The following is a 26,840-nucleotide window of genomic DNA, read 5'->3' on the forward strand; positions in this document are numbered from 1 at the left end:
TAATTCTTATATGTCAAATGGTCTATAGTTTTTTTGTTTACCAAAAAAAAAAAATGGTCTATAGTTCAGACAAAACTGCGTTAAAACAGTTCTATATCAATTTACATTAATCTAAAATAATTAAATATATTACTCATTGAATATTTTTTTTAATATAAAGATCGAGTCAGCAAAGGACCAGAATATACTAAATTTATCCAAAGCCAGCTCATCTATGTTGTGACTGAATCGTTAATCTCCACGTGGCGTTTCCAATTCTGAAGTGATCATGGTCGGTGACGTCAATGCACAATTCTAGATCTTTTCCTTTGTTTAATGTTTTTTTCACTTCCATATTCTGTTTGTGTCAGGCCTTTGTTTGCATTGCACTTGTTTCTTCTGAGTTCCGTTTGTGGAAGAGCAAGAACTACATGGCAATAATGAGGACGGTTTTTCAAGATGAAGCAGCACAATTGATTAGCTCTGATCTCAGTGAAATGGGTGCAGCTGCTAATAAGCTTGCTCAACATGTCATCAACCTTGGTATCTCAGGTTTTGGAGTCTCCATCCTCGAATTGATCGCTTCCATTGCTGCTATGTATGTAGCCATTAAGCCATATACTTTAATAATCTCTCTGTTTCTTATGGACTGAGTTTGACTATAGAAAAAATTTATGATTTTGTGAAGTGAGTGTCCTTTAATTTCTCTTCACATTTCTCCACTTTTTGTGGGGCGGTTAGTATTATTAGTAGAGGTAGGATATTCTTACTACTCATTTTTTTTTACTACCATTTTAATTATCGTTGGATTCAAAAGTTATTTTTCTTTCTTCTTTCTTCTTTTAATTTTTCCTCTTATTCAACGGTGATTAGAGTGGTAGTTAAAAAAAATAAATAATAAGAATATCATACCTCTTATTATTATTATTATTATTATTATTATTATTATTATTAGGGTTTTATAAGAGTTATGTTATAGGAAAAGTGATTGTGTAATGTTATAGAAATTCGTTTTGCGTGCCGTAGTTTTTTTTTGTTTCAAAAAGTGTGAGCCCCACAAAATGTTGTGGGTAGGAAAATTAGTTGTGTCATGTTAAATGATAAATGCAAACCCCTTATTATTATTATTGTTATTACTGTGTATCTTTTGAAGTGAGTGCAATCCCATCTTCTTATGTTGGTTTTATGATTTGTTTGGTGAAGCCTGATGCAAGGAATGAATCTCTTAAATGTTGTAGTGATTGGGGGATCAATTCCATGCTATTTACTATGATTTTTGTTTTTGATATATCACTATTTATCATTTCTTCTCCAATCCATCATTGCTTGTCTCTCTTTATCAAACTTCCCATCTGTGCATTGGAGGGCATAATTTTGTTCAAGAAGCTTGATGCTGTGTTTGGCCTTCTTGAACCGCAGTTTTTGTAAAAAAAAAAAAAAAAAAAAACTTGGGGAGATGAGGTTTGAACCTGTGACCTCAAGGTTATGAGCCTTGCTAGCTACCAAGCTGCTTTGGTCTTGTAGGTTAACCATGTTATGTAGCTTGCAGTTCACAAAAAAGAGAATAGGAAATGAAAATGATGGATCATAGATCATTTATTGGTGTATATAAGACCCATTTGCTAGAAATTAAGGGTAGGAAGTCCATCATCTTCTATTGCTCTCCCCATTTAAATTTTAGTTCTTCACTGATGATAATATTGTATCCAATGCTAGTATGAGACATTAAATGGCTCAACAAAATTAAATAAGTAATAATTTATAGACATTTAAACTACTTGATGTTTACTTTAGCCTTTCCCTTTTTATCTTCAAATTAAAGGGTAGGAAGTCCATCATCTTCTATTGCTCTCCCCATTTAAATTTTAGTTCTTCACTGATGATAATATTGTATCCAATGCTAGTATGAGACATTAAATGGCTCAACAAAATTAAATAAGTAATAATTTATAGACATTTAAACTACTTGATGTTTACTTTAGCCTTTCCCTTTTTATCTTCAAATTATTTCTGTTTGTTTAATGTTTATGCTTAGAGGATGAAATTGTTAGAAAATGTTTTGCTCAAACAAGAGTTTTTCTTTGTCTTCACTGATAATTTTTAATTTGTGCACTGCAGTTATTTGTTAATTTTGGATCGCACAAATTGGAAGACGAACATTCTTACTTCACTACTCATTCCATACATTTTCTTCAGCCTGCCTTCATGGATTTTTAATGTGTTCAGGTGGTTAGCCTGCCATGCATTATTTTTATTAATCTTGTACTTCGAATTTTCTCCAATATCAACTTTTGGTTTTTTGTATCTATGCTTACTTATTTTCATGGTTACACAGGGGAGAAGTTGGGAAGTGGATTGCTCTCATTGCAGTTGTATTACGGCTTTTCCTTCCAAGGCACTTCCCTGGTATGGTAAAATTTTGCAGAGAGTGATCTGGCTTTTGTTTATAAGATGCACACTATAAGTGGTATCTCTTAAAATTATTTGCTGCTATCCATTGATTAAACTTGCAAGTATTATTGTGCTATCACTGTTGTGTTCTTTGTCATTCCAGAGCAACCATACTTCTCAGTTTTAACTCTCCCACATCACATCCAATTGATATATCTATATCAGTGTATATTCATAAATGTTAAAACTAACTACTATAGGAACCTATTGAGCTTACCTCAACTAGTATCTGTTTTGGTCTTTACCAAGGGGTTGTGGTTATGTGGTGGAAGGAAGTGTTAGTAATTCAAATGTGAGTAATAAAGTCTCGCATCAGGTAGAAATGAACTAAGCAAGGAACATATAAGCGAAAAGACACTGAGCTTCTTCCATTTGAGGGGGAGGTTTAAGTGAGTTGGATCCTAGATACACGTTTCCCATTCCCCCTTACTTCTATTAGTAGCTTTCAAAGTCTGTTAAGATTGGATGTAAGGTTGGGGCTTAGCCCCTCTTTATTTACAAAAAAAAAAAAAAAAGATTGGATGTAAGGCTTCTCATTCTTTTTTGTGGAAAATTTTCCAATCGGTTCATCGCTTCGCGACTAGTCCGATTCGGGGCGGGTCTAGGATTAAGGCTTTAAATCCCTCCTAAAGGTGGTACTGGGAGGATCGAACACATGCTCTCACGTCTCACCCTCACCTGCTCAGCTCTCATGCACCAACTGAGTTACCACCATTTGGTTAAGGCTTTTTATTCTTACACCAATATAAATTGATATATATATATATATATATAGAGAGAGAGAGAGAGAGAGATAGGATCTTTTGACACCAGTGTCAAATTTGAAATTTGACACCTCATCTGAGAGCCATTAGATCAAAAAATATCAACGAGTCTGATTTGTAAACATGTGACACCATTAATCTTTTTTGATCTAATGGCTCTCATATGAGGTGTCAAGTTTCAAATTTGACACTGGTTATATATATATATATATATATATATATATATGTACACTATTATAATTAGTAACAATTCATGATTGTTATGGCAGATTGGCTGGAATTGCCTGCAGCTTTAATTCTTCTTATCGTTGTAGCTCCTGGTCTATTTGCAAACACATGTAGAAGCAATGCAGTTGGGGTGGCAATATGCCTTGTCATTGCATGTTATTTGCTGCAAGAACACATTCGGGCATCTGGTGGTTTTAGAAATTCCTTCACAAAAGCTCACGGCATATCAAATACAGTTGGCATAATCCTTCTGTTAGTCTTTCCCATCTGGACGCTGGTGCTTTACATTGTATAGGCACAAACTTAATAGAGTAGCAAATTTGGATTTGGTTGATGTTTGTGAGTGAAACAATTGATCTTCTCTATTGTTCATTTAATGGAAATTGATTTGTGGCTTACGCATGTCCCTATAGTTTGTATGTGTATAAATGTGAAGTGAAATATTATTGAAAGACTTTTGGCTTCATTGAACCTAAAATGTAAAACTGATGAGCAATGTGGTATATCCCTAGCTTCTTGTGTATTCATAAATCATATATTATAATGTGCAAATCATTGTAACTTTATGTTGTGGGATTATAATATGGTTGGCCTTTGGATTATACACCATTGTGTGCACGTGCATGTGTATAGTAACTTTTTAAGTCTTTTAAGAATAATATTTTTTTAAACATTTAGAAGTTATCAATATCAGAAGAATCGCAGAATTTAAAAACACAAAGATAATACCCAAAACAAAAAGGGTTAATGGTTGTGTGAAAATATTAGGTTCAGCTATACCATGTTATCATGGCTAATATTGTGGATTAGATGATAATATGCTGTGTTATTTCTGCATACTTAAAATGAAAGAATAAGCTTTACCAACACAAGAAAAAATGAAATAATATGCCAAAAGAAAAAAAAAATACAGATTTTGCTAGGGTCAAGAAATTTCTAGTTTTTCAGAAGTTTGAAATAATCTTATTAATTTTTGACAAGAATTACATATGGAGTTGCTGTTTCAACATACGACCACTTCTATCTTTGTAGCTTTTCACTTTGATCAATACAATATAATGAGCCAAAATGTACAGAAAACCAAATGGATTTTCCTTTAACTGCTAGAAATTTGTATTAATGCATATAGCCAGCTTGTCACATTGCTCACACCTGTGTTCCCTTGGCTTCCTTGTACAGTTGATCAATATGATCCTGTAAAATAATGTTGGCAAAGAGTAACTCTTAATTATTAAAGCACTCTTAACATTTGATTTGAATTCATAAATAAGCATTGCGTCTTAACTCTTATGCATGGAAGCCAAAACTGATGCACATTTGTTACAAATCATGAATCATATTACTAATTCTCGGAAACAAGAAGAAAAAAAATTAAGGGATAATAGACTCTCATGCAATAGATGATAATAATTTCCTAAAATAGACACAATTTTAATGGGTCTCACACTAAACAAAAGGAAAAAGAAAATAAAATAAAGGGAAAACATTTTCTCCTTTTAAAGGAGAAAATTTTTCTCCTACTAGTGACTCATAACATAAGTGGTCCCATCTTGATTTTTTTTTCTCTCCACTATTTTGTAGGCCTCATTTATACTATGAGTCTTTAACAGCAGAAAAATTTTCTCCTTTAAAAAGAGAAAATATTTTCCCTAAAATAAAAGCTCAAATCTCTAAGGGTATGTGGCATGAGGAATGCTTTTTCATGCAACATGATAAAAGCATTATCCAAAAAAGGGTTATAGTACTCTCATGTTGCATGAAAGTAATATAACTTCCTACAGATTCATCGATTTTTGTGTCTCTCTTTTTTCTTTTTTCTTTTTTGATTAATAGTGAGGCTCATCCCATGATTGTATCTATAACATGAGATAACATATCTCGTATTGCATGAGAGTTATATAACCCAAAAACTTTATAGCATAAAGTGTAATAGAAAGTCAACAAGAAATATTGATCAAGGCACAAGAAGCAAAACCTTATAGTACTTGAGCATTTGCGGTCTCTTCAATTTGAATGTGGGAGTTACTAAATCTCTCTCTATGTCAAAGGGAATTGGTTCCAGATGAACAGCTTTTAGCAGCTCAAATCCTCTAAGCTGAGAGAGGTTTCTTTCATGTTAGATGTAGCAAGGACAAGCAAAATATCTTACTAGTAGAAATTAGCAGCATAATATGGGGAATTATATATACATACTTGGTGTTTCTGACCAGTGCTGTTGAGCTCATCCAAAATGTATTTTCTTGCCTTTAGATTTTCACATAAAGATTTAAAGTCACCAGTTAAATTGTGCTCTAGCGCCCAATCCTCAAGGGCTTTTCTTTCAGGCACCACCACAGCCACCAAGAATGACTCAAAACTGTTTCCATACACCCAAATCTGCAAACAGAAGAATTTTTTTTAATCCATTATTGAACTACATAAATTTAGTAATTGAGGTAACTGCAATGCTACTTTGTAAATGATCTTTCCTTAAAATCTTAATGTCCAACAAAAAATGCAATGTAACTCATGCGTCTCTAATTTTACAAACTGTTCTGTGATTGATGAAGAACCATACCGATGTTACAAGAGGGCATTGCAAATACTTGTTTTCAATATTCTCAACAGCAATATATTCTCCTTGAGACAATTTAAAGATATTCTTTTTCCTATCAATAATTTTCATGGCTCCATTTGGTTGCCATTCTCCAATGTCACCTGCAAAACATATTGCATTTAGAGCCAATGTAGCAACTGGAATAATCTATATGTTGTATATGAAGCTAAAAAATAGTGGAGAAAGTTAGGAGTTTTTATTAAAGGGCAATCACCACGATACACAAGGCTCTGTTGAATAAACGTTAAATGTGGAGTTATGTGTCAGTTTAATTTTTAATGGGTTTAATTCAGCAATCAATTTAGTTTTTAATGGGTTTAATTCAGCAAACGTTAAATGTCAGTTTTATGTTTTTAAGTTTCTGAAATTATGTGAGTTTATTGTGATGTTAAGTGTCTTTATTGTAGAGTTACAAGTTTTGTAATTTAAAAATCTATTGTTTGAATGTAAAAGTTACGACTTCTGCCTTAGTAAAAATCCTTTGTTTTACTCTTCTCCTAACAAATTGGTATCAGAGCTATGGAAAGGGGGAGTGATATGGCACTACCTAAGTTGACGAAGGAGAACTACGAGAATTGGAGCATCCAGATGAAGGCTCTTCTCGGATCCCAGGACGCTTGGGAGAATGTTCAAGCAGGTTTTGTAGAACCACAGGATACTGGAGGCTATTCGGCGGCTCAAACTAAAGCGTTGAAAGAGACGCGTGCAAAAGACAAGCTGGCGTTATTCATGCTCTTCCGAGCTGTAGACGAATCCGGGTTCGAGAAGATAGCAAATTGTGAGACCTCAAAGGCAGCCTGGGACATCTTGGCAAATGTCTATAGAGGAGCTAACCGGGTTAAACAAGTCCGGCTTCAAACCCTTCGTGCCGAGTTGGAGGGAATGAAGATGAAGGACACAAAAGGAGTATCCGGGTTCGTTGCCCGGGTTCAAGGAATTGTGAACCAGTTGAAACGGAATGGAGAAGATATACCTGACACCAGAGTGGTGGAGAAAATCTTGAGATCTTTGACAGACCAGTTCGAAAACGTGGTTTGTGCGATAGAGGAGTCCAAGGATCTGTCTACACTCACCATTGACGAGTTGGCGGGTTCCCTTGAAGCGCATGAACAAAGAAAGAAAAAGAAGGAGGAAACTCTTGAGCAGGTACTTCAGACCAAAGCAACAATTAAAGATGAGAAGATGCTCTATTCTCAAAGTTTCCGAGGTAGAGGACGTGGCCGCAGTGGACGAGGTACTAGCCGTGGTGGTAGAGGTCGAGGCCGAAGTCAAGAAGTGTATGGTGATGAGGTAGGACAGTCAAATCAACAAAACTGGAGAGGACGAGGACGAGGTCGACGAGGAGGTCGGTCACATTATTCAAACATCGAGTGTCACAAATGTGGAAAGTTTGGTCACTATGCGAAAGATTGTAACTCGGACAAGTGTTACAACTGTGGCAAAGTCGGACATTTCGCAAGAGAATGCAGAGAGGAGAAAAAGGTGGAGGAGACGTCCAACCTAGCCACAGAAGGCGAGATGAAGGATGGTGTCTTGTTAATGACACACAGTGAAGGAAGTCCTGACGATGACATGGAGTGGTATCTTGACACGGGTGCGAGCAACCACATGTGCGGACATAAACACTTCTTCAAGGAGATGATAAAAGTGGAAACCGGACATGTTTCGTTCGGGGATGCCTCAAAGGTTGAGGTAAAAGGCCGAGGTACGATCTGTTTCCTACAAAAGGACGGGTTAATTGGCTCAATTCGAGATGTGTACTATGTACCCGACCTAAAAAGCAATATTTTAAGCATGGGTCAACTGATGGAGAAAGGTTACGCGGTTATTATGAAAGACTGGGTATTGTATTTGAAAGATGAGCAAGGTCGGATGATAGTCCGAGTTCAAATGGGTAAGAATCGTATGTATAAACTGAATTTGAAATGTGTACAGGTTGAATGTTTACAAGCCGAGGTAGAAGATAAGGCGTCACTTTGGCATCTCCGGTTTGGTCACCTACATTATGGTGGTCTAACCAAGTTGGCAGAGAAAAAGATGGTGGACGGGTTACCTGACATAAACTTTGAAGGAAAGTTTTGTGAGAGTTGTGTACTTGGCAAGCATGCCAGGACCACGTTTCAGAAGATGGCAAGATTCCGGGCTAAGCAACCTCTGGAACTAATACATACCGACTTGTGTGGACCCATCAATCCGGGTTCCTTCAGCGGTAAGAAGTATTTTATTTCCTTTATTGATGATTTCTCACGGAAAACTTGGGTTTACTTTCTGAAGGAGAAGTCCGAGGTGTTTGATGTGTTCAAAAAGTTCAAGGTGATGATTGAGAAAGCAACAGGAAGCTATATCAAATCGGTGCGGTCTGACAGAGGTTGGGAATATACCTCAACAGCGTTTATGTCGTTCTGTGAGGAACATGGGATAAGGAGGTTTCTAACAGCACCATACTCACCACAACAGAATGGCGTGGCTGAAAGGAAGAACCGGATTATTCTTGACATGGTTCGGTCAATGCTGAAGAACAAAAGGATGCCGAAGGAGTTTTGGGCGGAAGCTGTGCAGTGTGTTGTGTATGTGCAGAACCGATGTCCACATTCAAGCTTGGATGACAAAACACCACAGGAAGCATGGAGCGGTCAAAAGCCTTCAGTGGCTCATCTCAGAGTTTTTGGTAGTGTGGCCTATGCACACATACCGGACCAGCTTAGAACCAAGCTCGAGGATAAAAGCAAGAAATATGTTTTTATTGGATATGATGAAAAAACAAAGGGGTATAAGCTGTTTGACCCCGTCAACAAGAAAGTCATAGTGAGCAGAGATGTAAAGCTCAATGAAGCAAATGAGTGGGACTGGAGCAATTCATCTGAGATAAACTTTGAAGACGGAATCACAACACAAATTATCAACCCGGCAAGTCCTGAAGCTTCTGATGATGAAGACGAGGTACGACAACCCAGGATGCGGAGCATACAAGACATATATGAGTCAACAAGTGAGGTACATTTTGTTTGTCTTCTTGCAGATTCTGAAAATATAAGCTTTGAAGAAGCCATCCGAGATAAGAAATGGCAAGACGCCATGGATGAGGAGATAGAAGCCATTGACCGAAATAACACATGGGAGTTAGCCGAGCTACCAAAAGGAAGTCGGCCCATTGGAGTGAAGTGGGTGTTCAAGAAGAAGATGAATGCTCAAGGGGAGATAGAACGATATAAAGCTCGGCTAGTTGCAAAAGGTTATAAGCAGAAGGCTGGAATTGACTATGACGAGGTGTTTGCCCCTGTTACAAGGATGGAGACAATTCGGCTACTCATCTCACAGGCTGCTCAATACAGATGGCCAATACATCAAATGGATGTAAAGTCGGCATTCCTGAATGGTGTTCTTGAAGAAGAAGTTTATGTGGAACAACCGTCGGGCTACATGAAGGCAGGAGAAGAGAAGAAGGTGCTGAGATTGAAGAAAGCACTTTACGGGTTGAAGCAAGCACCACGAGCATGGAATGCTCGTATTGACAAATATTTCAAAGAGAATGGACTTGAACAATGTCCATATGAACATGCTGTTTATGTCAAGAAAAATGGAGGAGACTTGTTAATTGTGGCTCTTTATGTTGACGACCTCATTTTTATGGGAAACAATGCCAAGATGATACAAGAGTTCAAGAGCACAATGACAAGAGAGTTCGAAATGACAGATCTCGGTTTTATGAAGTTCTTTCTCGGTTTGGAAGTAAAACAAAATGAGAAGGGAATTTTCGTGTCACAGGAGGCTTATGCAAAAAAGATTTTGAAAAAGTACAAGATGGAAGATTGCAACCCGGTTTCAACACCAATGGAACCCGGTTCAAAACTTTCTAAGTTTGATGGAGGAGACCGTGTTGATGCAAGCAAGTACAGAAGTTTGGTGGGAAGCCTACGCTATCTCACATGCACGAGGCCGGATATCTCGTTGAGTGTCGGCATAGTAAGTCGGTTCATGGAGGAGCCAAGATACACACATTGGAAGGCGGTAAAGAGAATTCTGAGGTATGTTCAAGGTACAGTTTCACACGGGTTACACTACTCGAGCTCGGCAAAATACAAGTTGATTGGATATTCTGACAGTGATTGGTGTGGAGACGTAGATGATCGAAAGAGCACGGCTGATTATGTGTTTTTCATGGGCAACACGACATTCACTTGGATTTCAAAGAAGCAACCTATTGTGACACTGTCGACATGTGAAGCTGAATATGTAGCTGCATCTTGGTGTGTTTGTCATGCAATGTGGCTCAGGAATTTGCTAAGCAAGCTGGAGGAAAAACAAGTCGGCCAAACTGTGATCCGAATTGACAATAAGTCGGCTATAGAGCTAGCCAAGAACCCGGTAAATCATGAAAGAAGCAAGCATATTGACGTCCGATTTCACTTCATCCGGGATCAAGTAAAGGAAGGAAATGTGGAGCTAACACACGTGACCAGTCAAGAGCAAGTCGCGGATATCTTCACGAAACCACTACCGACGGTACTCCTTGACAACTACAAGAAATTGATCGGCATGAAGGATGGCAGAAGCATTTAAGTTTACGTGGGAGTTTTGTTGAATAAACGTTAAATGTGGAGTTATGTGTCAGTTTAATTTTTAATGGGTTTAATTCAGCAATCAATTTAGTTTTTAATGGGTTTAATTCAGCAAACGTTAAATGTCAGTTTTATGTTTTTAAGTTTCTGAAATTATGTGAGTTTATTGTGATGTTAAGTGTCTTTATTGTAGAGTTACAAGTTTTGTAATTTAAAAATCTATTGTTTGAATGTAAAAGTTACGACTTCTGCCTTAGTAAAAATCCTTTGTTTTACTCTTCTCCTAACAGGCTCCCCGACTCGCGAGGCTAGGGGTCAGAGTTGGTTATATGCAGCCTTACTCTTATATTTTTACAAAGAGGCTATTTCCAAGACTTGAATCCGTGATCTTTTGGTCATAAGGAGCAATCATTTTCCATAATAAATAATACTAAAATTCAAGTGGAGAATTCTAATGAAGGCCAAAAAAAGAATTTTTGGTTGATTTACAAATCACTGTTTGAATCCAGAATAACTTGGAGATTTACCTGTATGAAACCAACCATCAACCATAACTTCTTTAGTAAGATCTTGACGCTTGTGATAACCAGAGAACAATGTAACTCCTCTCAGGCAAATTTCTCCACGGGGTTCACTGGAAAGTGCATCATATCCCATCTCTGGCACAGATTCAAGCCTGGCCTCAATGGTTGGCATAGGTACTCCAACTGTTCCTGTCATAGAAAACACATCACCTATCGCTGAGAAACACCCGGCACAACTTTCAGTAAGACCTGTCACATCAAAATGATAATAAATTAATATGACATAGAGAAGTACAATTAACATGTGACCACTATAATGGAATGGACTCCTATAAAATAAGAAGAAGAAAAATCAAGGAATAGAAAAATCAAGCTAAAACTGTTTTATAGGATGGAACCATTTCTCATGAGAGATGACTTTCATTCAAACTTTAGCCATGATTCAAAATAACTTTGATTAAATTCTACATTGAAGTGTTATCATCTAAATGTTGTAAACTCCTCCTACACATGTTTAGCAGAAGATTCATATACTATACCATATCCTTGGCATAATGTAGTTCCACTTGTGACTCTCATAAACTCCTCCACATGCCTAGGCAAAGGAGCAGCTCCTGATAACAGGATTCGAACACGTCCACCTAGTGCTTGTTTTGTCTATCAATAGAACCAATATTTTAGTTTTGAAACCAAACTTTAGGAAAATAACTCATAAAGATTAGTGGTATACCTTATCAAACACAAGCCTATCAAATAAAGGTGCTGCTTTGTCCTGTGGAAGACCCTTCTCCAGATATCTTAACTTGCTGTTAGTAGACTCCAGATTAGTTTACACACAGATAGATAACTAAAACACTTGAGTTTAGTGGCAAAACATACTAGTTGTATGCACACTGAAATAGTGTACTTTTCAATGCTCCTCCAGATGAAACTTTGCTATTGATACCTTCAGGTGCAAAGCTTCTAGTTAATGCTTATTGGATAATGTAATTACACAAGTATAAGAAACTTAAAGTATATTTTTAGATCATTATTCAAATATGGTAGTCACACAAGAGAAGTGCATAAGAAGCATTCCTGTCTTACCAGCATAAATTCGGTCAAAAACTCTAGGAACACCACAAAATATAGTTGGTTTCAGCGCCTGAACATCTTCCATCAAGAACCTGACATCCTGCAAGAATTGAAGATAAAATTCCGTAAGAAGAATTAAAACAGAACACTTAAAGAATGAACCAGAAACTAACTACATTAAGTGAATCAAAATCTTACGCCTTGCCAAAATCCTATTGAGGAGCCCCTCAAGATGCAATAGGTCTCCATTATCTGGTCATAGACATGAGCAAGAGGAAGAAAGGAGAAGTACACATCGTCTTCTGCTGCCTAAAAATATTACAATGTTACATATTTCTTGTCCGCACTATAGTGTTTCACAAAGATGAGAAACTGAACATTATCTTTTACTCATTATGCTAATCTTGAATATGATTAACCCATTTAATGTAAGGTAAGACTGCCTACTATAAACCCATACAATGGGTTTAACCCTTCCCTAGACCTTGTGCATAGCATGAGCTTTATAGCATCAGGTTACCCTTTTATCATTAGCTCATTTAACATATATCACTAAGAGGAATGATGAGCATTACTTTTCTTAGCTTAATGCAAGGAAACTTAACTAAGTCTGGTGCTGCATCATTGGTTTTAACTACTTGTTTAATGCATGGGAAATAGATAGAGTTTAACCTACAACCTCCAGGGCATATACTATATACAGCCAATGAGTATAGTTTTTCATCATATCTTATATCAAGACTTCCACCAGCCATTAATTAAAATATCATTGGGGTTTGAGTGTCATTGCATTGGTTTTAAGTATTATGTTTCTGTTTGAGAATCATTGAGACATTTATCAACATTACAGTCAAAAAAGATTAGCGTGGCAGAGTTTGCCGGAGTCAAAAAAAGTATAACATGAAACTAATGAAGATTCAAGAAAAAATGGTTATCTTACCACTCTGTCTGTTAAGAAAAGTATATGGTCAATAGACAACACTTCAGCCATGAAAGCCTCATTCCTAATAATGACACCTTTGGGTTCTCCAGTTGTTCCACTTGTGTACATTATTGTGCAAATGTCAGTCTTCTTTTTTGATGGTAGATCCCAATCCAGACTTCCCTAGAAAAAAGAATAAAAAGGGAGATACTAAATTGTTATAAAAATTATCTCAGAATACTCAATCAAAATGGTTCTTGATCCTAATCTTGAACACCAATAGACAACTGATAAGTGATAACCAGGTTGAACATCTTACCAACTGGAGAAACTCTCCCCATGAGAAGCAGGATGTGCCATGCTCCTCAGCTTCCTTCTTTTGTGTGGTTGAAACATTTCCAAAGCTCACAATTGCTACACCATTAATTTACAGAGGTTGGTCAGCATTAAATGGAGGAAAGACACTTAATCTTGGAGTAATTAAGATAGCAATGCTTGACCTACTTTTAAGATTTGAAGAACACCGATCAAGACATGACAAAATCTGTGGAAAAAGATATTAGTTCAGTAGGGAAAAAAGGATGTAGATGCCCAATTCTGTCTCAGATGATAAACTAATTATCTTTAAGAAATTCAATGGTAACTTACTAATACAACCAAATGTAGTAAATGACAATGTGAAGAAGGAAAGGCAATAGGTGTGACATTTTGTCAACTTCAAAAAATGAAAACTGATTTTGCACTACTTTTCTAAGCAAGTGACATACAGAACTATCATAAAATAAATTATGCACATGATTCATCTAAAAAGGCTGCTAATGGCTTTCTCATATAGTTGATTGTAAATGAAGATAGTTATATGTTAAAGGTAGTATCCAGAATATAGCAAAATAATTGTCATAAACGCATTTTGTAACTAAAGAAATGACCCTTCCATAATATGCACATTCACTAAGAGAGAATCAACAGTGAGGAATAACCAGAGAGTCTGTTAGAAATCATGCTTTAGAAACTGCAATATTTTTAATTATTTAGGAGTCAGTTTTTATTTCTGTTTTAATGAGTTGTTAAGTAGTGAGCAGTTACTTTTCTGCTTTAATGGGTAGTTATGAGGTGAGCAGTTTTCTTTTCTATTGATGGGAAGTTATGTAGTCGTGAGCAGTTTCTTTTTATTATTTTCTTTATAAGTTGTATTGTTATGCATCAATAAAGTTGTACCTCATTTCTCAATTATATTTTTCATCTCCAAAACCAACAATTGGTATCAGAGCCCTTTTCTTACGGGACCTGTAGAATGGATTATGAAACAAGTTTTTCCCAAGCAGCTCTTCCAGTTTTCAATGGGGAAAACTATGATCTTTGGGCCGTCAAAATGGAGGCTTACCTAGAGGCTTTGGATCTTTGGGAAGCTGTAGAAGAGGATTATGAAGTCCTTCCTCTGCCGGACAATCCCACCATGGCCCAGATCAAGAATCATAAGGAGAAAAAAAACCGAAAAGCAAAGGCAAAATCATGCCTTTTTGCTGGTATCTCTACAACCATCTTTACTAGGGTCATGACTCTCAAATCGGCAAAAACAATTTGGGACTATCTAAAGGCAGAATATGCTGGAGATGAAAGAATTCGAAGCATGCAGGTGCTTAACTTAATGAGGGAATTTGAGATTCAAAGGATGAAAGAGTCTGAAACAATCAAGGAATACTCAGACACATTGTTGGGCATTGCCAACAAGATAAAGTTACTGGGCGGTAATTTTGCAGATTCCAGAATTGTTGAGAAAATTCTGGTAACAGTGCCAGAGAGGTACGAAGCATCTATTGCTTCGTTGGAGAACACAAAAGATCTGTCTAAAATTACTTTTGCAGAAGTGCTACATGCTCTCCAAGCCCAAGAGCAGCGAAGATTGATGAGGGAAGATCATGCTATTGAAGGTGCTCTTCTAGCCAAGAGCCAACAAACTAATTACAACAAAGGAAAGGGTGAAAAGAAAAGTTACCCACCTTGTCAGCATTGTGGCAAAATGGGTCACCCTCCTTTCAGATGTTGGCAGAGACCTGATGCTAAATGCATCAAGTGCAATCAAATGGGGCATGAAGCAGTCATATGCAAGAGCAAAAATCAACAGCAAGAGGAAGAAGCTAAGGTTGCTGATCAAGAGGAGGAGGAGGAGGATCAACTCTTTGTGGCAACGTGTTTTGCAAGCAGCGAAGAGAGTGAGAGTTGGCTGATTGACAGTGGCTGCACAAATCATATGACCAATGACAGGGAGCTTTTCAAAAATTTAAAGCCAACCAATATCACCAAAGTCAGAATAGGCAATGGTGATTATATTTCAGTCAAAGGAAAGGGGACTGTTGCAATAACAAGTTGCTCAGGTACAAAGTTTATTCCTGATGTCCTTTTTGTACCCGAAATTCAACAAAATCTGTTGAGTGTTGGCCAATTGATTGAAAAAGGATTCAAAGTGCTTTTCGAAAATAGAGTTTGTCTCATTCACGATGAGAATGGAAAGGAAATCATCAAAGCAAAAATGAGAGGCAAGAGTTTCTCATTTGAACCAATCAAGGAAGAGCAAGCTGCACCAATCAAGGAGGAGCAAGCTGCTATTTCCACAGAGGAGAATGTGACTGAGACTTGGCACAAGAGACTAGGCCATTGTCACCTCTCAAATATGTTGTTGATGAAGAAGGAGCTTTCAGATGATTTACCAACCTTTGCAGATTATTTACCAACCTTTGCAAATTGTAATGCCTTTCAATTTGGCAAACAAAACAGAAATTCATTTCCTAAGTCAAGTTGGAGAGCCTCCAATAAGCTGCAGTTGATCCACTCAGATGTTTATTTTCATGAAGATAAGAAGTGGAACTGGAAACAAGCACAAGAGGCATCCATGAGTAAGCAGAAATCAGATCCTCTCATCCAAATAAGCAAAGAGCAAGGAGTGGAACATTGGCAAGAAGAGTTAGAAGATGACCCACCAGACCCACCAATTCGTGGAACAAGGTTGCTGTCCAATATTTATCAAAAATGAAATGTAGCCATTTGTGCACCTGCAAGCAAATTTGAAAATCTAAGGAAGAAGATTGGTGTTTGCAGCTCCAAAAGCAAGGAGGAGTGTTAGAAATCATGCTTTAGAAACTGCAATATTTTTAATTATTTAGGAGTCAGTTTTTATTTCTGTTTTAATGAGTTGTTAAGTAGTGAGCAGTTACTTTTCTGCTTTAATGGGTAGTTATGAGGTGAGCAGTTTTCTTTTCTATTGATGGGAAGTTATGTAGTCGTGAGCAGTTTCTTTTTATTATTTTCTTTATAAGTTGTATTGTTATGCATCAATAAAGTTGTACCTCATTTCTCAATTATATTTTTCATCTCCAAAACCAACAGAGTCCTAGTGTGGTTTGAAGCTTCAAGAAAAGCCATATCACTAAATAAAAAAAGGGTTTTATAATTCTCATGTTGAAGGAGAATTGAAACCTTATGTTGTAGAGATAAAAAGCATGTGGGACCCATGTGTTAGAAAAAATTATATGTAAGATTCATGTCAGCGCGGAAATCGAAGGGTGTGTAAGAAAATTGTAATTCTCATGTTAAATGAGAATTATAAAATCCATAAAAAAAACAGCAAAATTCTGGGTCACATTAAATGCAGGTTGATTCAGTCCATAAGGTAATTTCAACAATAGAACAATTAAATGTTATAGATAGTCCATCTTGAAATAGTAAAAGTTCGTGCACAAAGAACTAGAACATACTGATGGAATCTTTTTCTCCTGTACAAATGCAATTGAAACTTCAGCATGATTTATGATAAACTCCACCGCGTTAGGTCCTGTTAAGCATAAACCCAAGTTATAGAAAAGTCATTCCCTAACTGACACAATGAGAGAAGGAGTGTTGAGAAAGATAAACTTGATGAACTATGCTCTTATTTGTGTCCTCAGATTCTATAGGAGAAATGTTTCATTGAGACACTTGTTAAGGAAGGAAACACCACATACCAAGAGTGTCATATAAAGGAACATATGTTACTGCACAGCAATTACAAGCCTACAAAACAGTAAAGTTGAATCAGGTAAAGCCCCATTGGAATAATTAACAAAGCCAATTAATTTACAATAAGATATCAGAATTTGTGATGAAAAGTGAAGAATGATGATACAAACAAAGTGCTCTACCTCCATTGCAATGATCCATTCAGGGCAGTTGGAACCAAATATGCCACAACGATCTCCCTAATGATAAAAAAAAAAAAACAAAAAAAAAAAAAAAAAAAAAAAAACAAAAAAAAAAAACTAGTTAGATTATGAATATCAAAAAAACAACTAGTTAGATTATGAATATCACATTCAGTGATTCCCAATGTAAGTATAATGAAAGAGAAAAAAGTGTTGCACACTCACAGGATTGACACCAAGGCTCCTCATGGCAGAACCCATTTGGATGGCAGCATCATAAACCTCTTGATATGTGAGCCATGCATAGGGACCCACCTGCAAATTCAGCTCAATATTCACATAACTTTTCAGAATTTAAGGTGAATTTTTTTTTTTTTTTTTCCCATTAGTTTAGACTCTTGATTCTTGAAGCTATATGTTAGAGAGCAGTATAAACTATTAAAAAGGTCATCACTTAACATTTTAAGTTTTTGGATTGAATTAGTTCTTTATATGGTACGAGAGTCATGGGTTTGATCCTCACCGCACCCATTTAATTAATAATTAATTAAGTCTTAAGGAGTTTGTTAACACAGATAGGTACAACTTAAAATTTTTGGTTGAATTGATTCTTTAGACTATTATGCATGGAACAGAAATAAATAAATTGGTACCTTTGAATCGGTTTTTTGACGCCTTCCAAGCATTGGGTTGTTGGGGTTTCTCTTAGCAGAGTCCCTACCATAGAAAGCATCAAAACTGCTAAGAAGAAATGCTCAAAGCCAAATACTACTACCCTTTATTGTTATTATCATAGTTTTTTATCTAACTTATTCTAGTAAATAGTGACGTGTAATTTTTTATAAATTTATCACATAATAGCCATGTGACACATAATTATGGAATATATAATTGATGAAGAACATTACATGCCATTGATAAATTGAGAAATTAAAATGAACAATAAAAAATTAATTAATATTAGTGAATCAAAAACTATAAATTAAGTGACCTCAGTATTATCATTGTTGGTTGAAACGAAATACTAATAATGCTACTTCTGATTAACTATGTGTGGTACCAAAAATAAAAATAAAAAGATATTCAATTCAATGCATTGCATTGTCAGGTTCTGGAGTGCCACTAAAACAAAAAGGTTTTCCTTTAAACACTTGACTTTAAAAAGCTTTTACAAAATAACGTTATGCATTACTAAGAAAAACTATGGGTGCCTGCAAAAATGTTTCTAACAAATTTTTTTTGCAACAATTGATTATAACTATGTATTACGAGTAGTACATAGTTATAATAATAAAATTATTTTTTTTTTTTCCTCAGACATTGTCGAGCTGACGTGGTGAAGAGAAAAAAAATTATTTCACCGTTATAACTATGTACCACTCGTATTACATAATTAAAATCGGCTGCTGCACATAAATTTTCTAGAAAGGAGAAGTAGATTTCCCAAAAACTATTGTTGTTGTAAAAGAAAACTAAGCAAAACTATAGTGACCTGAAGAAATCCCAAGGGGATTGTGAATGAGAAGGCAACTCCAAAAGACCATCTTTGGCATAAATGCACCTATAGACAGGCCCTACTGATGGCTTTCCATCAGTTGCAGGCATTCCCTCTTCCACCTTCACAGTGTAAACCTCTGGCATTGTGAACTGCAACTGAAATGGAATGTGCAGAACTGTGTCTTACAGGTGATGATGATGATGGTCCTAAACACAAGTGGGGTTATATACTTATATCCGTGTCCTGCAATAAATTAAGGTAAAGGGTATAGATATATGAATTTTCAAAGAAAGAGATGTATGTGCATGTGATCCTGCAGGGAGGGCGTTGGGAAAGTAAGTTGAACCAAAGGCAATGAATTCTATGATTACTTTTGGTTGAGAATATATGAACAATATTTGTAATGCTCTTTCATTACCCTCTTTCAGCTGTTTCTGTCTTTTTCTGTTTGCATGTTTTTCAGCAACTCATGACCCCCCTCTAAGCATTTATATTGGCTGTGAAAGTTTGGTGAAGCTACCCTTTCCATTATCACAGTAGACAAAATCATAAACAGAGAAAAAAAAGAGAGGCAAATAACCTTTGGTTCTGTTATTATTTTTATTATTTAGATTTAAATTGGTAAGAAATTAAACAAAAAACTATAGACTTTGTCCTATGTTTATATTATGGGGAAGGATATTGTAACAATCAAGTTATGTTACTATCAAGTTACTACTAATCAATCTCATCGTTAGATCGATTATGTTGATCCAACGGTTATATTTATTTTCATCTTTGTATGGTCATGATTTCTCAAATTTAATACTTTATATTTATTTCCACCTTTGTATGGTTATGATTTCTCATATTTAATGCTTTCACTTTAAATATGGAGAATCATAATCATACAAAGATGAAAATAAATATAACCGTTGAATCAACATAATCGATTTAACGGTGAAATTGATTGGCAGTAACACAACTTTGATTGTTATAATATTCTTCTCCTTATATTATATGGAGGCTTGAAAAAAAAAATCTTCCTATGTTCTGAAAAATGAACATATAATATCTCGTACGTTAATGCATGCCTATTAATGACCGTCATTGCTGATAATGAAGCCACTTGGCTGGCCAATAATGCACCCTGAAATCCAGCATGATATCTTGCTAATGTTAGTCAAACATGTTGTTGTGATGAGGATGAAGATGTCATCCAAACGCATTAATTGAGTGTGTAGTTTAAAGTTTTATTTCCTTAAAAAAGAAAATCATATCCAATGCCGGCCTTTCATTCTGTACTTTTGTTTGAGAATTTCAGCAGAAAATCTAGTCAAACGTAATTACTTTATTTTATATTTGTGTCCTAATACTTGCTAGTTGTGTAACGTTTTCTTGTACTTTTTGTCTACCCAATTTGTAACATTTTACCAACTTGGTAAATATGAAATGAAAAATGAAAATAATCAATGGGGTGGCAAACCATAAAAGAAGAAAAAAGATTGTTTGTTAAGTTATAGGTAGGAATATATAATTGATGCATGTAGTTAGGAATTGGTGCAACAAAACTTATTATTAGGTGCAATTAATACGATGCCGTGCCAATGTTAACAATATATACGTATAAAGTAGCTTAATATAAGTAAGCATATAGTCCAGTAGATGGTTGAACCGATCTTGATTGAACAGTCATGGCAAAGAAATTTGTCAAAACGACTCTGTCAAACATTTATTAGAAACATCTTCTGGGATACACCCTTTTTCGAACTACGTCAAACTTTCTTCAGTGGTAATAGAGATATTGTATGGACAATAAAAAGAGAGTACATCAAATTATTGGCCAATTGAAAAGATAGCCACTTACACCTAACTTTTTGTGCTACCTTTAATGTTCCATGCAACATTAATTGCGAACGGCATATGTGGACACTACAAATGAATAATACAATAGACAATAATTAGAATATTTATTTCTTTTAAAAAAATTCACAAGGGGGTATGGTTACACAGCTTAGACGTAACTTGGAATTTCCTTCCTAATACGTTGATTTTGTAGCCCCTTAAATCTATGACAGATTAATAAGTTCATTCTGTGTTGAGCACGTGGATTTATTACAAATTATTTTAGCTTAATCAATAATCCCTAATTAAAATCTTGATAGAGAAAACTTTATTATCCTTGTGATTCTACTCAATTTAACAAATTAGTCGAGTAATTACTGAATCGATAGAGAAATCTTGTAACATCTCGGGCGCTGACGAGGATGGGGAGTGATTGTTGGTGCGCAAGGGCATGGTGTGCAAGGGCACAGACAAGGAGTGGCTCCTGGCAGACTTCCAACAGCAGGAGATACATGAATAAATCGAATCGACACCCGAAAGAGAGGGATTCCAAAGACTGTGCAGTATGAGACTGCACAGTTGGGGATAGCTTATAAGAATTAATTTGTGCTACCTATACTAACAAGATGCATCTACTTTTTGGTAGCCCAGAACGGAAGAACTCTATAATTAAGCGTGCTTGACTTGCAGTAATTCTGGGATGGGTGATGTAACACCCCGTATATATCCGATAATGTTATCATAATATCGTATTAAGCTGCGCTTAATTAAAAATGCGGAATTACTTTTTCTTTTCAATTATGATGCCATTAACATTACCAACTTGCTTAATAATCAATTAATAAAACATCGTCTGGATGTAATTGTAATAAAACAGCTAACTGAAAAACCTCATAACATAGATAATATAAGTGTGGCTCTAGTCACGGGACTACAACAATGTAGACCGGACCATCTAACAGTTTATACAACTCCAATCTAAAAGTACTAACAGAAAGTGTCATAGACAATCCCCATGCTCACTCAAATAAGGCAACATGCCCAACATCAGTCTCAGCAACAACATATCATAAATAACGGAAAACATAAACAGCATCCAAATCCAGTCATGCTAACATAAAGCAGTAAAACATAATCAGCTAAGCTCCGGCCTCCTGTCGCCTGAAGCATCAGTACACGTACTACCTGATCCTGAAATAAGCATTCCCCAAACGTGGGGTAAGATCTCTAATCTAGAAATCTCAGTAAGTCAGTGAGTCCTCAAGGATCTTCCACCTAAGCTCACTTACATGTGCAATACAAGTTCAAAAGCAGTTTATCATTTATCATTTCTAAAACAATGCAATGCAGAAGATAATCATGCCATGTGTGTCATTACTAATCTACTGACCAGAGACAGTGCAGGTATACGTCTATCACCTACACACCGTGCAAGTACCACTTGTATTCACCCCGGTACACCGTCTTGTATGGCGCTACATACTCAGGCTTCCCATCAAGATGAAACAACACATGCATATTAAAAGCCATTACATGTAAAGTTCAATCAACATATCAAATATCTAAAAGCATGTACACAACATGCATAAACCATACCCACATGGGACATGGTGGAACCACAACATGGCTAAACCGAGGACACGAAAGCTTACCTTGCAAGCTAACTCCAAAAGCCAAGAGTCCACAGCTCAAAGTCCAAACACAGCAGATTCACAATCTGTTATGGACCAATACTATATCAATAATAATGCAACACAAGCATATAACTTAAAGACAACGCCTTTCCTTACGTTCTACGTCTTAAGGCTCCATACCAAGCCATAAGTCCTTAATCACAACGATTCTGACTTAAATCATTAATTACAGAAGTCCAACCTCATCAATCTAGGGTCCACAAACCCCCAATAGCCTACTGTACACACAGCACAGCTACTGTTCTACGAAATCCCAGAATATCCGGATATTCCTCAGGACCATATCCGGATATTCAATATCCGGATATCTCACTGTGCATATCCGGATATCCAATATCCGGATATCCAGAATCCCATATCCGGATATCTATTATCCGGATACTCAAAACCCATATCCGGATATCACATATCCGGATATTCATCGGGCACATATCCGGATATTTCACGACAGAATGCAGAAAATGCATTTCGTGAAGATATCCATCCAAGGTTGGGACGATTTAAAGCACCTAAACATGCATTTCTAGGTGTGTTCAACATTACCCAACAACAAGTTATCATCTTTAAGCCTTAACATGCATCAAGCTTTCATTTTTAAGCATTAAACTCATGATCAAAGGTTGGTACACATACCCCAGCTCAAAATAGAAGAAGAGGTTGCTCTTTGGAGCTCACAATCAACCCTTCAAGACTGACTCAACAAGGTGCACGAAAATGGATCAACAAGCTTGGGCCTTTCAACACAAAGGAAGCTTCTTGGACCTCACAATGCCAAAACAAAGGCTCCCACAAACAACCAACCCAAGTCAACCTCAAAACCTCACTCACAGCAGCTCTTTCAACTCAAAAAAGACCAGCAATGGAGTCCCAAAGCTAGCTCTCACCCTCACCAAGTGTCTCCCAAGTGAAAGTGTGAAGAAAATCAAGAAAGGAAGTGTCTTGGACCCAAAATGGAGAAGAAATCCCAAGGAGCAGCCAAGCTGATCAGCCACCCTCACGTAGAGAATGTAATATGGCCTAGGGTTTAGTGCCCACTAAGGCTTATATAGTGGTTTAATAATTAAACACACAATATTAACTTTAATTGCTACGCTTAGCATTTTAATCCCAAACTTTGGATTATGAAACTACATAATTTTCTAAGATTTATCATATTTTTCTTATAATTTTCTGAGCACCTTTCTGGTAGGCGCTTTTCTAAGCCAGTACCGGTTTCTAGCACCAGTTCTCATTATTTGGACTTGAAACTCGTTTTACAAGTCCTACACATCATTCTAGTAATTATCATGCACTTACTTTAATTTTCCGGGACACTTTTTCGGTACTCATTTATACCGACTAGCAGAACCGGTATCTGCACTTTTCTTCCGAAAAATGACTTTCAGCATTATTATCGCTTACTATAATTATTAAAACCTCATAATAATTATTAGGGTCAATTATGGAATCATTTACTATTTTCTCATAAGTTATAATTAAATTCCTTAATTAACGGTGCGGGTTCTTACAGGTGACCTCCTGGAAAGTTTTCACAGGAAGTGTGCAAGTGAGGACAAAACACACTGAAAAGTCTCGTGTTAGTATGTGGGGATAGTCATTGATTCTTGAAGCGGCCGGGCGTTACAAGTAGTATCAAAGCAGGGCCTCTCTTCCAGTATGGTGTGGTTCAAGGATGAACCAGGCGGAAGCTGGTGGGCATATAACATCCTGGGTGCTGACGAGGGCAGGGAGATTGCCGGTGCGCAAAAGCACAGACAAGGAGCGGCTCCTGGTAGGCTTCTAGCGGTGGGAGTACATTAATGAATCAAATTGACACCCGAAAGAGAGGGAAGACTGTGCAGGTATGAGACTGCACAGTTGGGGATAGCTTATAAGAATTAATTTATACTACCTATACTAACAAGATGCATCTACTTTTCAGTAGTCCAGAACGGAAGAACTCCATAATTAAGCATGCTTGACTTGCAATAATTCTGAGATGGGTGACCTCCTGGGAAGTTTTCTCAGGAAGTGTGCGAGTGAGGACAAAACATACTGAAAAGTCTCGTGTTAGTATGTAAGGATAGTCATTGATTCTTGAAGCGGCCAGAGATTACAAATCTAACAAAAATTAAGTTTGTGTAACATCAATTATATAGGTCATTATCATTTTTCAATTTAATTACACATTTTACTTTTTAATTCTGATCATTTATAGATATAAAAAAGCAATGGTGGTGCACGTATAAGTGACACGGCATAAGTTTAGTGGTATAGTGTATTTTGTACTTGAGAATTTCTCGATATTGTAATTGCAATTCTCAATTGAATGACATGCTAGAATGTCCATATTTTTTTAGGAGTAAATACTCTTTTTGGTCCTCAGCAAATTTCACGATACCCGCTTTAGTTCCTAGCAAATAAAAAGGTTATTCGTGGTCCCTAAAAAATTCAAAATAGACCTATTTAGTTAAAATCGTAGTCCCTCACAAATTCAAAAAAAAACTCATATTAGTCTCTCAAAAGGACTAAAATGGGTCCACTTTGAATTTTTTAGGGACCACAAATAGCTTTTTTATTTACTAAGGGCTAAAGCGAGCATCGTAAAATTTGCTGATGACCGAAAATGGTATTTATTCTTTTTTTAAATGATTAATTTTTTTTTCATATCATATAATTATGTTTAATTTGGTGAAAATCGTTTAGATACACGATAAGTGGACAACCATGATTAAATGATAGTAAAAAGGATTGATAATAATAATAATAATAATAATACAATTTAAAACTAAAATTAAACAAGATCATTAAAAAAAAAATTAATGAAAAGAGAGGACCAGGCGATGCCGTGACCGTACGTTTTTGTCTATTTGGCCCAACATGAAACCTAATGGGCTGGGTTTTGTATTGTGAATACAACTATGTTTGGGATTAAGAACATGTGATGCTAGCTCATGGTAATTATAATTATGTATGCTACTTTCAGGTCCACTACTAGTCTACTATACAAAAAAAGTTATATTTATCTCATTTTGTATGGGATAACTAAATTTTTTACACACACAAAAGATGTGTGAGTCCTATTTCTTTTTTTCTCTCCCTCCTCTTACCTATGGGTCCCATTTGCAATCTTGTTTCTACAACATAAGAAAATTATTTCCCATACAAAAAAAACTATAACTTGAGAGGGAATTAAGACAAATTAATGGTGAAAACAAAGTATCCACTAACACCAAAATAATCATTCCTTATGCAACTAGCTTATCACATGAATTTCTCAATATCATCCAAAACTTCTCAAAATATTACTTATAAAGACGAGGGATGATTAACATGGGATATTTATTTAATTGAAGAGAAAAGTAACAAGAGTTATTAGTCTAGTTGCGACAAAGCTAAACTTCAGGATTTGACCTCCTCACAAAATAGCGGATATGATTCTTAAGAATCACAACTTTTAGAGAAGGTGAAGAGATTCAAATCTAAAACTGAATTAATCAGATTTCCGGTTAATATTAAAAAAAAAAACATTATTTACACACTACTATAACATTCATTAGGTGAAAATGAGATAGTTTCCACTCTTTAAACTCTTTTTTTTTGTTTTTTTATAAAGAATAAACCCCTAAATCAGTCTCTTAAATAAACACGACACAGAACATTAGTCTGTAGAAGAATGAAAAAATGCATCCTATAGTCCTTAAAGAGTACAATCAAGAGACCCGTTAGTCCATTTTTCAAGTGGGTTTTGTAAAACGGATCCACGTGACACGTGGCACCTTAATATAATTAATTAACATTCACTTGATCTACATGTTTTTCTCATGTGAAATTTTAATCAAAGAATTAAGCTATTTATAACATAAAAATCTAAAGCTCGAGTTGTATGATTCACATGTCAGCAACATGAAAAAACTCTCTTCAGTTGCCACGTCACCATATTGCTGATTTGTCAGCTTCTCCTTGAATTCCTTCTTTTACTTTGCCATGTAGCCAAAATTTAAGTGCATTTGATAGAGCTATTAGGGTTCTAACCGCACTCTTGGCTTTAGGTTCAGTTTCAGACTTTGAGTAACCAAAATCAATGTGTGTGGGAAGTCTCAACTAATGGTCTCAACAAAAATCATTTGGAAAAGAAACCGCCAAGTGCCAATTGCAATATTCAAGAGTTGATAAAAATGAGTGGATAGCTTCTTTCTTATTTTTTTAGAGTAGTACTATTTTCTTATTTTTTTTAGAGTAGTACTATTTTATTATGGAATTTATATATATATATATATATATATATATATATATATATATATATATAATGTTACAAGAGAAAAAAATTAATTCTCCACAGACACAATCAACTGGTGAGATTTACCCGTTTATTTTTTTCTCTTTTTTCAATTCACTTTCTCTCTCCTTATTATTGTCTCTACTGAAAACTTTTGTTTTGTCCCGTAACATTATTGTTGTATTTCCCTTTTTTTATACATTATATTGATTATAATTTCAATATGAATTTTATTGTATATATTATGGGAAATGAGTTTATCCTATTTCACGAAAGATATAAAAATCAGTTCCA

At 35.8% G+C, this 26,840-nt stretch overlaps 2 protein-coding genes across 3 annotated transcripts; one reads left to right on the forward strand and one right to left on the reverse strand.

Annotated features, from left to right (window-relative positions):
- The first annotated feature begins 284 nt into the window (after nt 1-284).
- LOC133299929 (cold-regulated 413 plasma membrane protein 1-like) lies at nt 285-3,952 on the forward strand. The gene is made up of 4 exons (XM_061499423.1): nt 285-577; nt 2,098-2,205; nt 2,315-2,385; nt 3,464-3,952. The coding sequence occupies exons 1-4, from the start codon at nt 285-287 to the stop codon at nt 3,715-3,717; spliced, it is 726 nt and encodes a 241-aa protein (XP_061355407.1). The 3' UTR covers nt 3,718-3,952.
- Nucleotides 3,953-4,374: 422 nt separating this feature from the next.
- Nucleotides 4,375-19,064, reverse strand: LOC133299868 (probable CoA ligase CCL6). 2 transcript variants are annotated; one of them, XM_061499367.1, is made up of 20 exons: nt 18,765-19,064; nt 17,926-17,989; nt 17,498-17,587; nt 17,273-17,329; nt 17,096-17,144; nt 16,850-16,926; nt 16,076-16,147; nt 13,602-13,641; nt 13,417-13,511; nt 13,116-13,280; nt 12,374-12,484; nt 12,188-12,275; nt 11,981-12,047; nt 11,832-11,907; nt 11,641-11,758; nt 11,105-11,350; nt 5,980-6,119; nt 5,616-5,798; nt 5,398-5,517; nt 4,375-4,616 (listed from the first exon to the last, which is right to left on the reverse strand). In XM_061499367.1, the coding sequence occupies exons 1-20, from the start codon at nt 18,911-18,913 to the stop codon at nt 4,569-4,571; spliced, it is 2,055 nt and encodes a 684-aa protein (XP_061355351.1). In that variant the 5' UTR covers nt 18,914-19,064; the 3' UTR covers nt 4,375-4,568. The 2 variants fall into 2 exon arrangements, with proteins under 2 accessions (XP_061355351.1, XP_061355357.1); XM_061499373.1 differs by lacking the exon at nt 16,076-16,147.
- Nucleotides 19,065-26,840: the final 7,776 nt, after the last annotated feature.

Source organism: Gastrolobium bilobum, unplaced genomic scaffold, assembly GCF_033153095.1.
Source record: "Gastrolobium bilobum isolate Gb01-03AN ecotype WA unplaced genomic scaffold, APGP_CSIRO_Gbil_v1 utg19316, whole genome shotgun sequence".
Classification (NCBI taxonomy): domain Eukaryota; kingdom Viridiplantae; phylum Streptophyta; class Magnoliopsida; order Fabales; family Fabaceae; genus Gastrolobium; species Gastrolobium bilobum.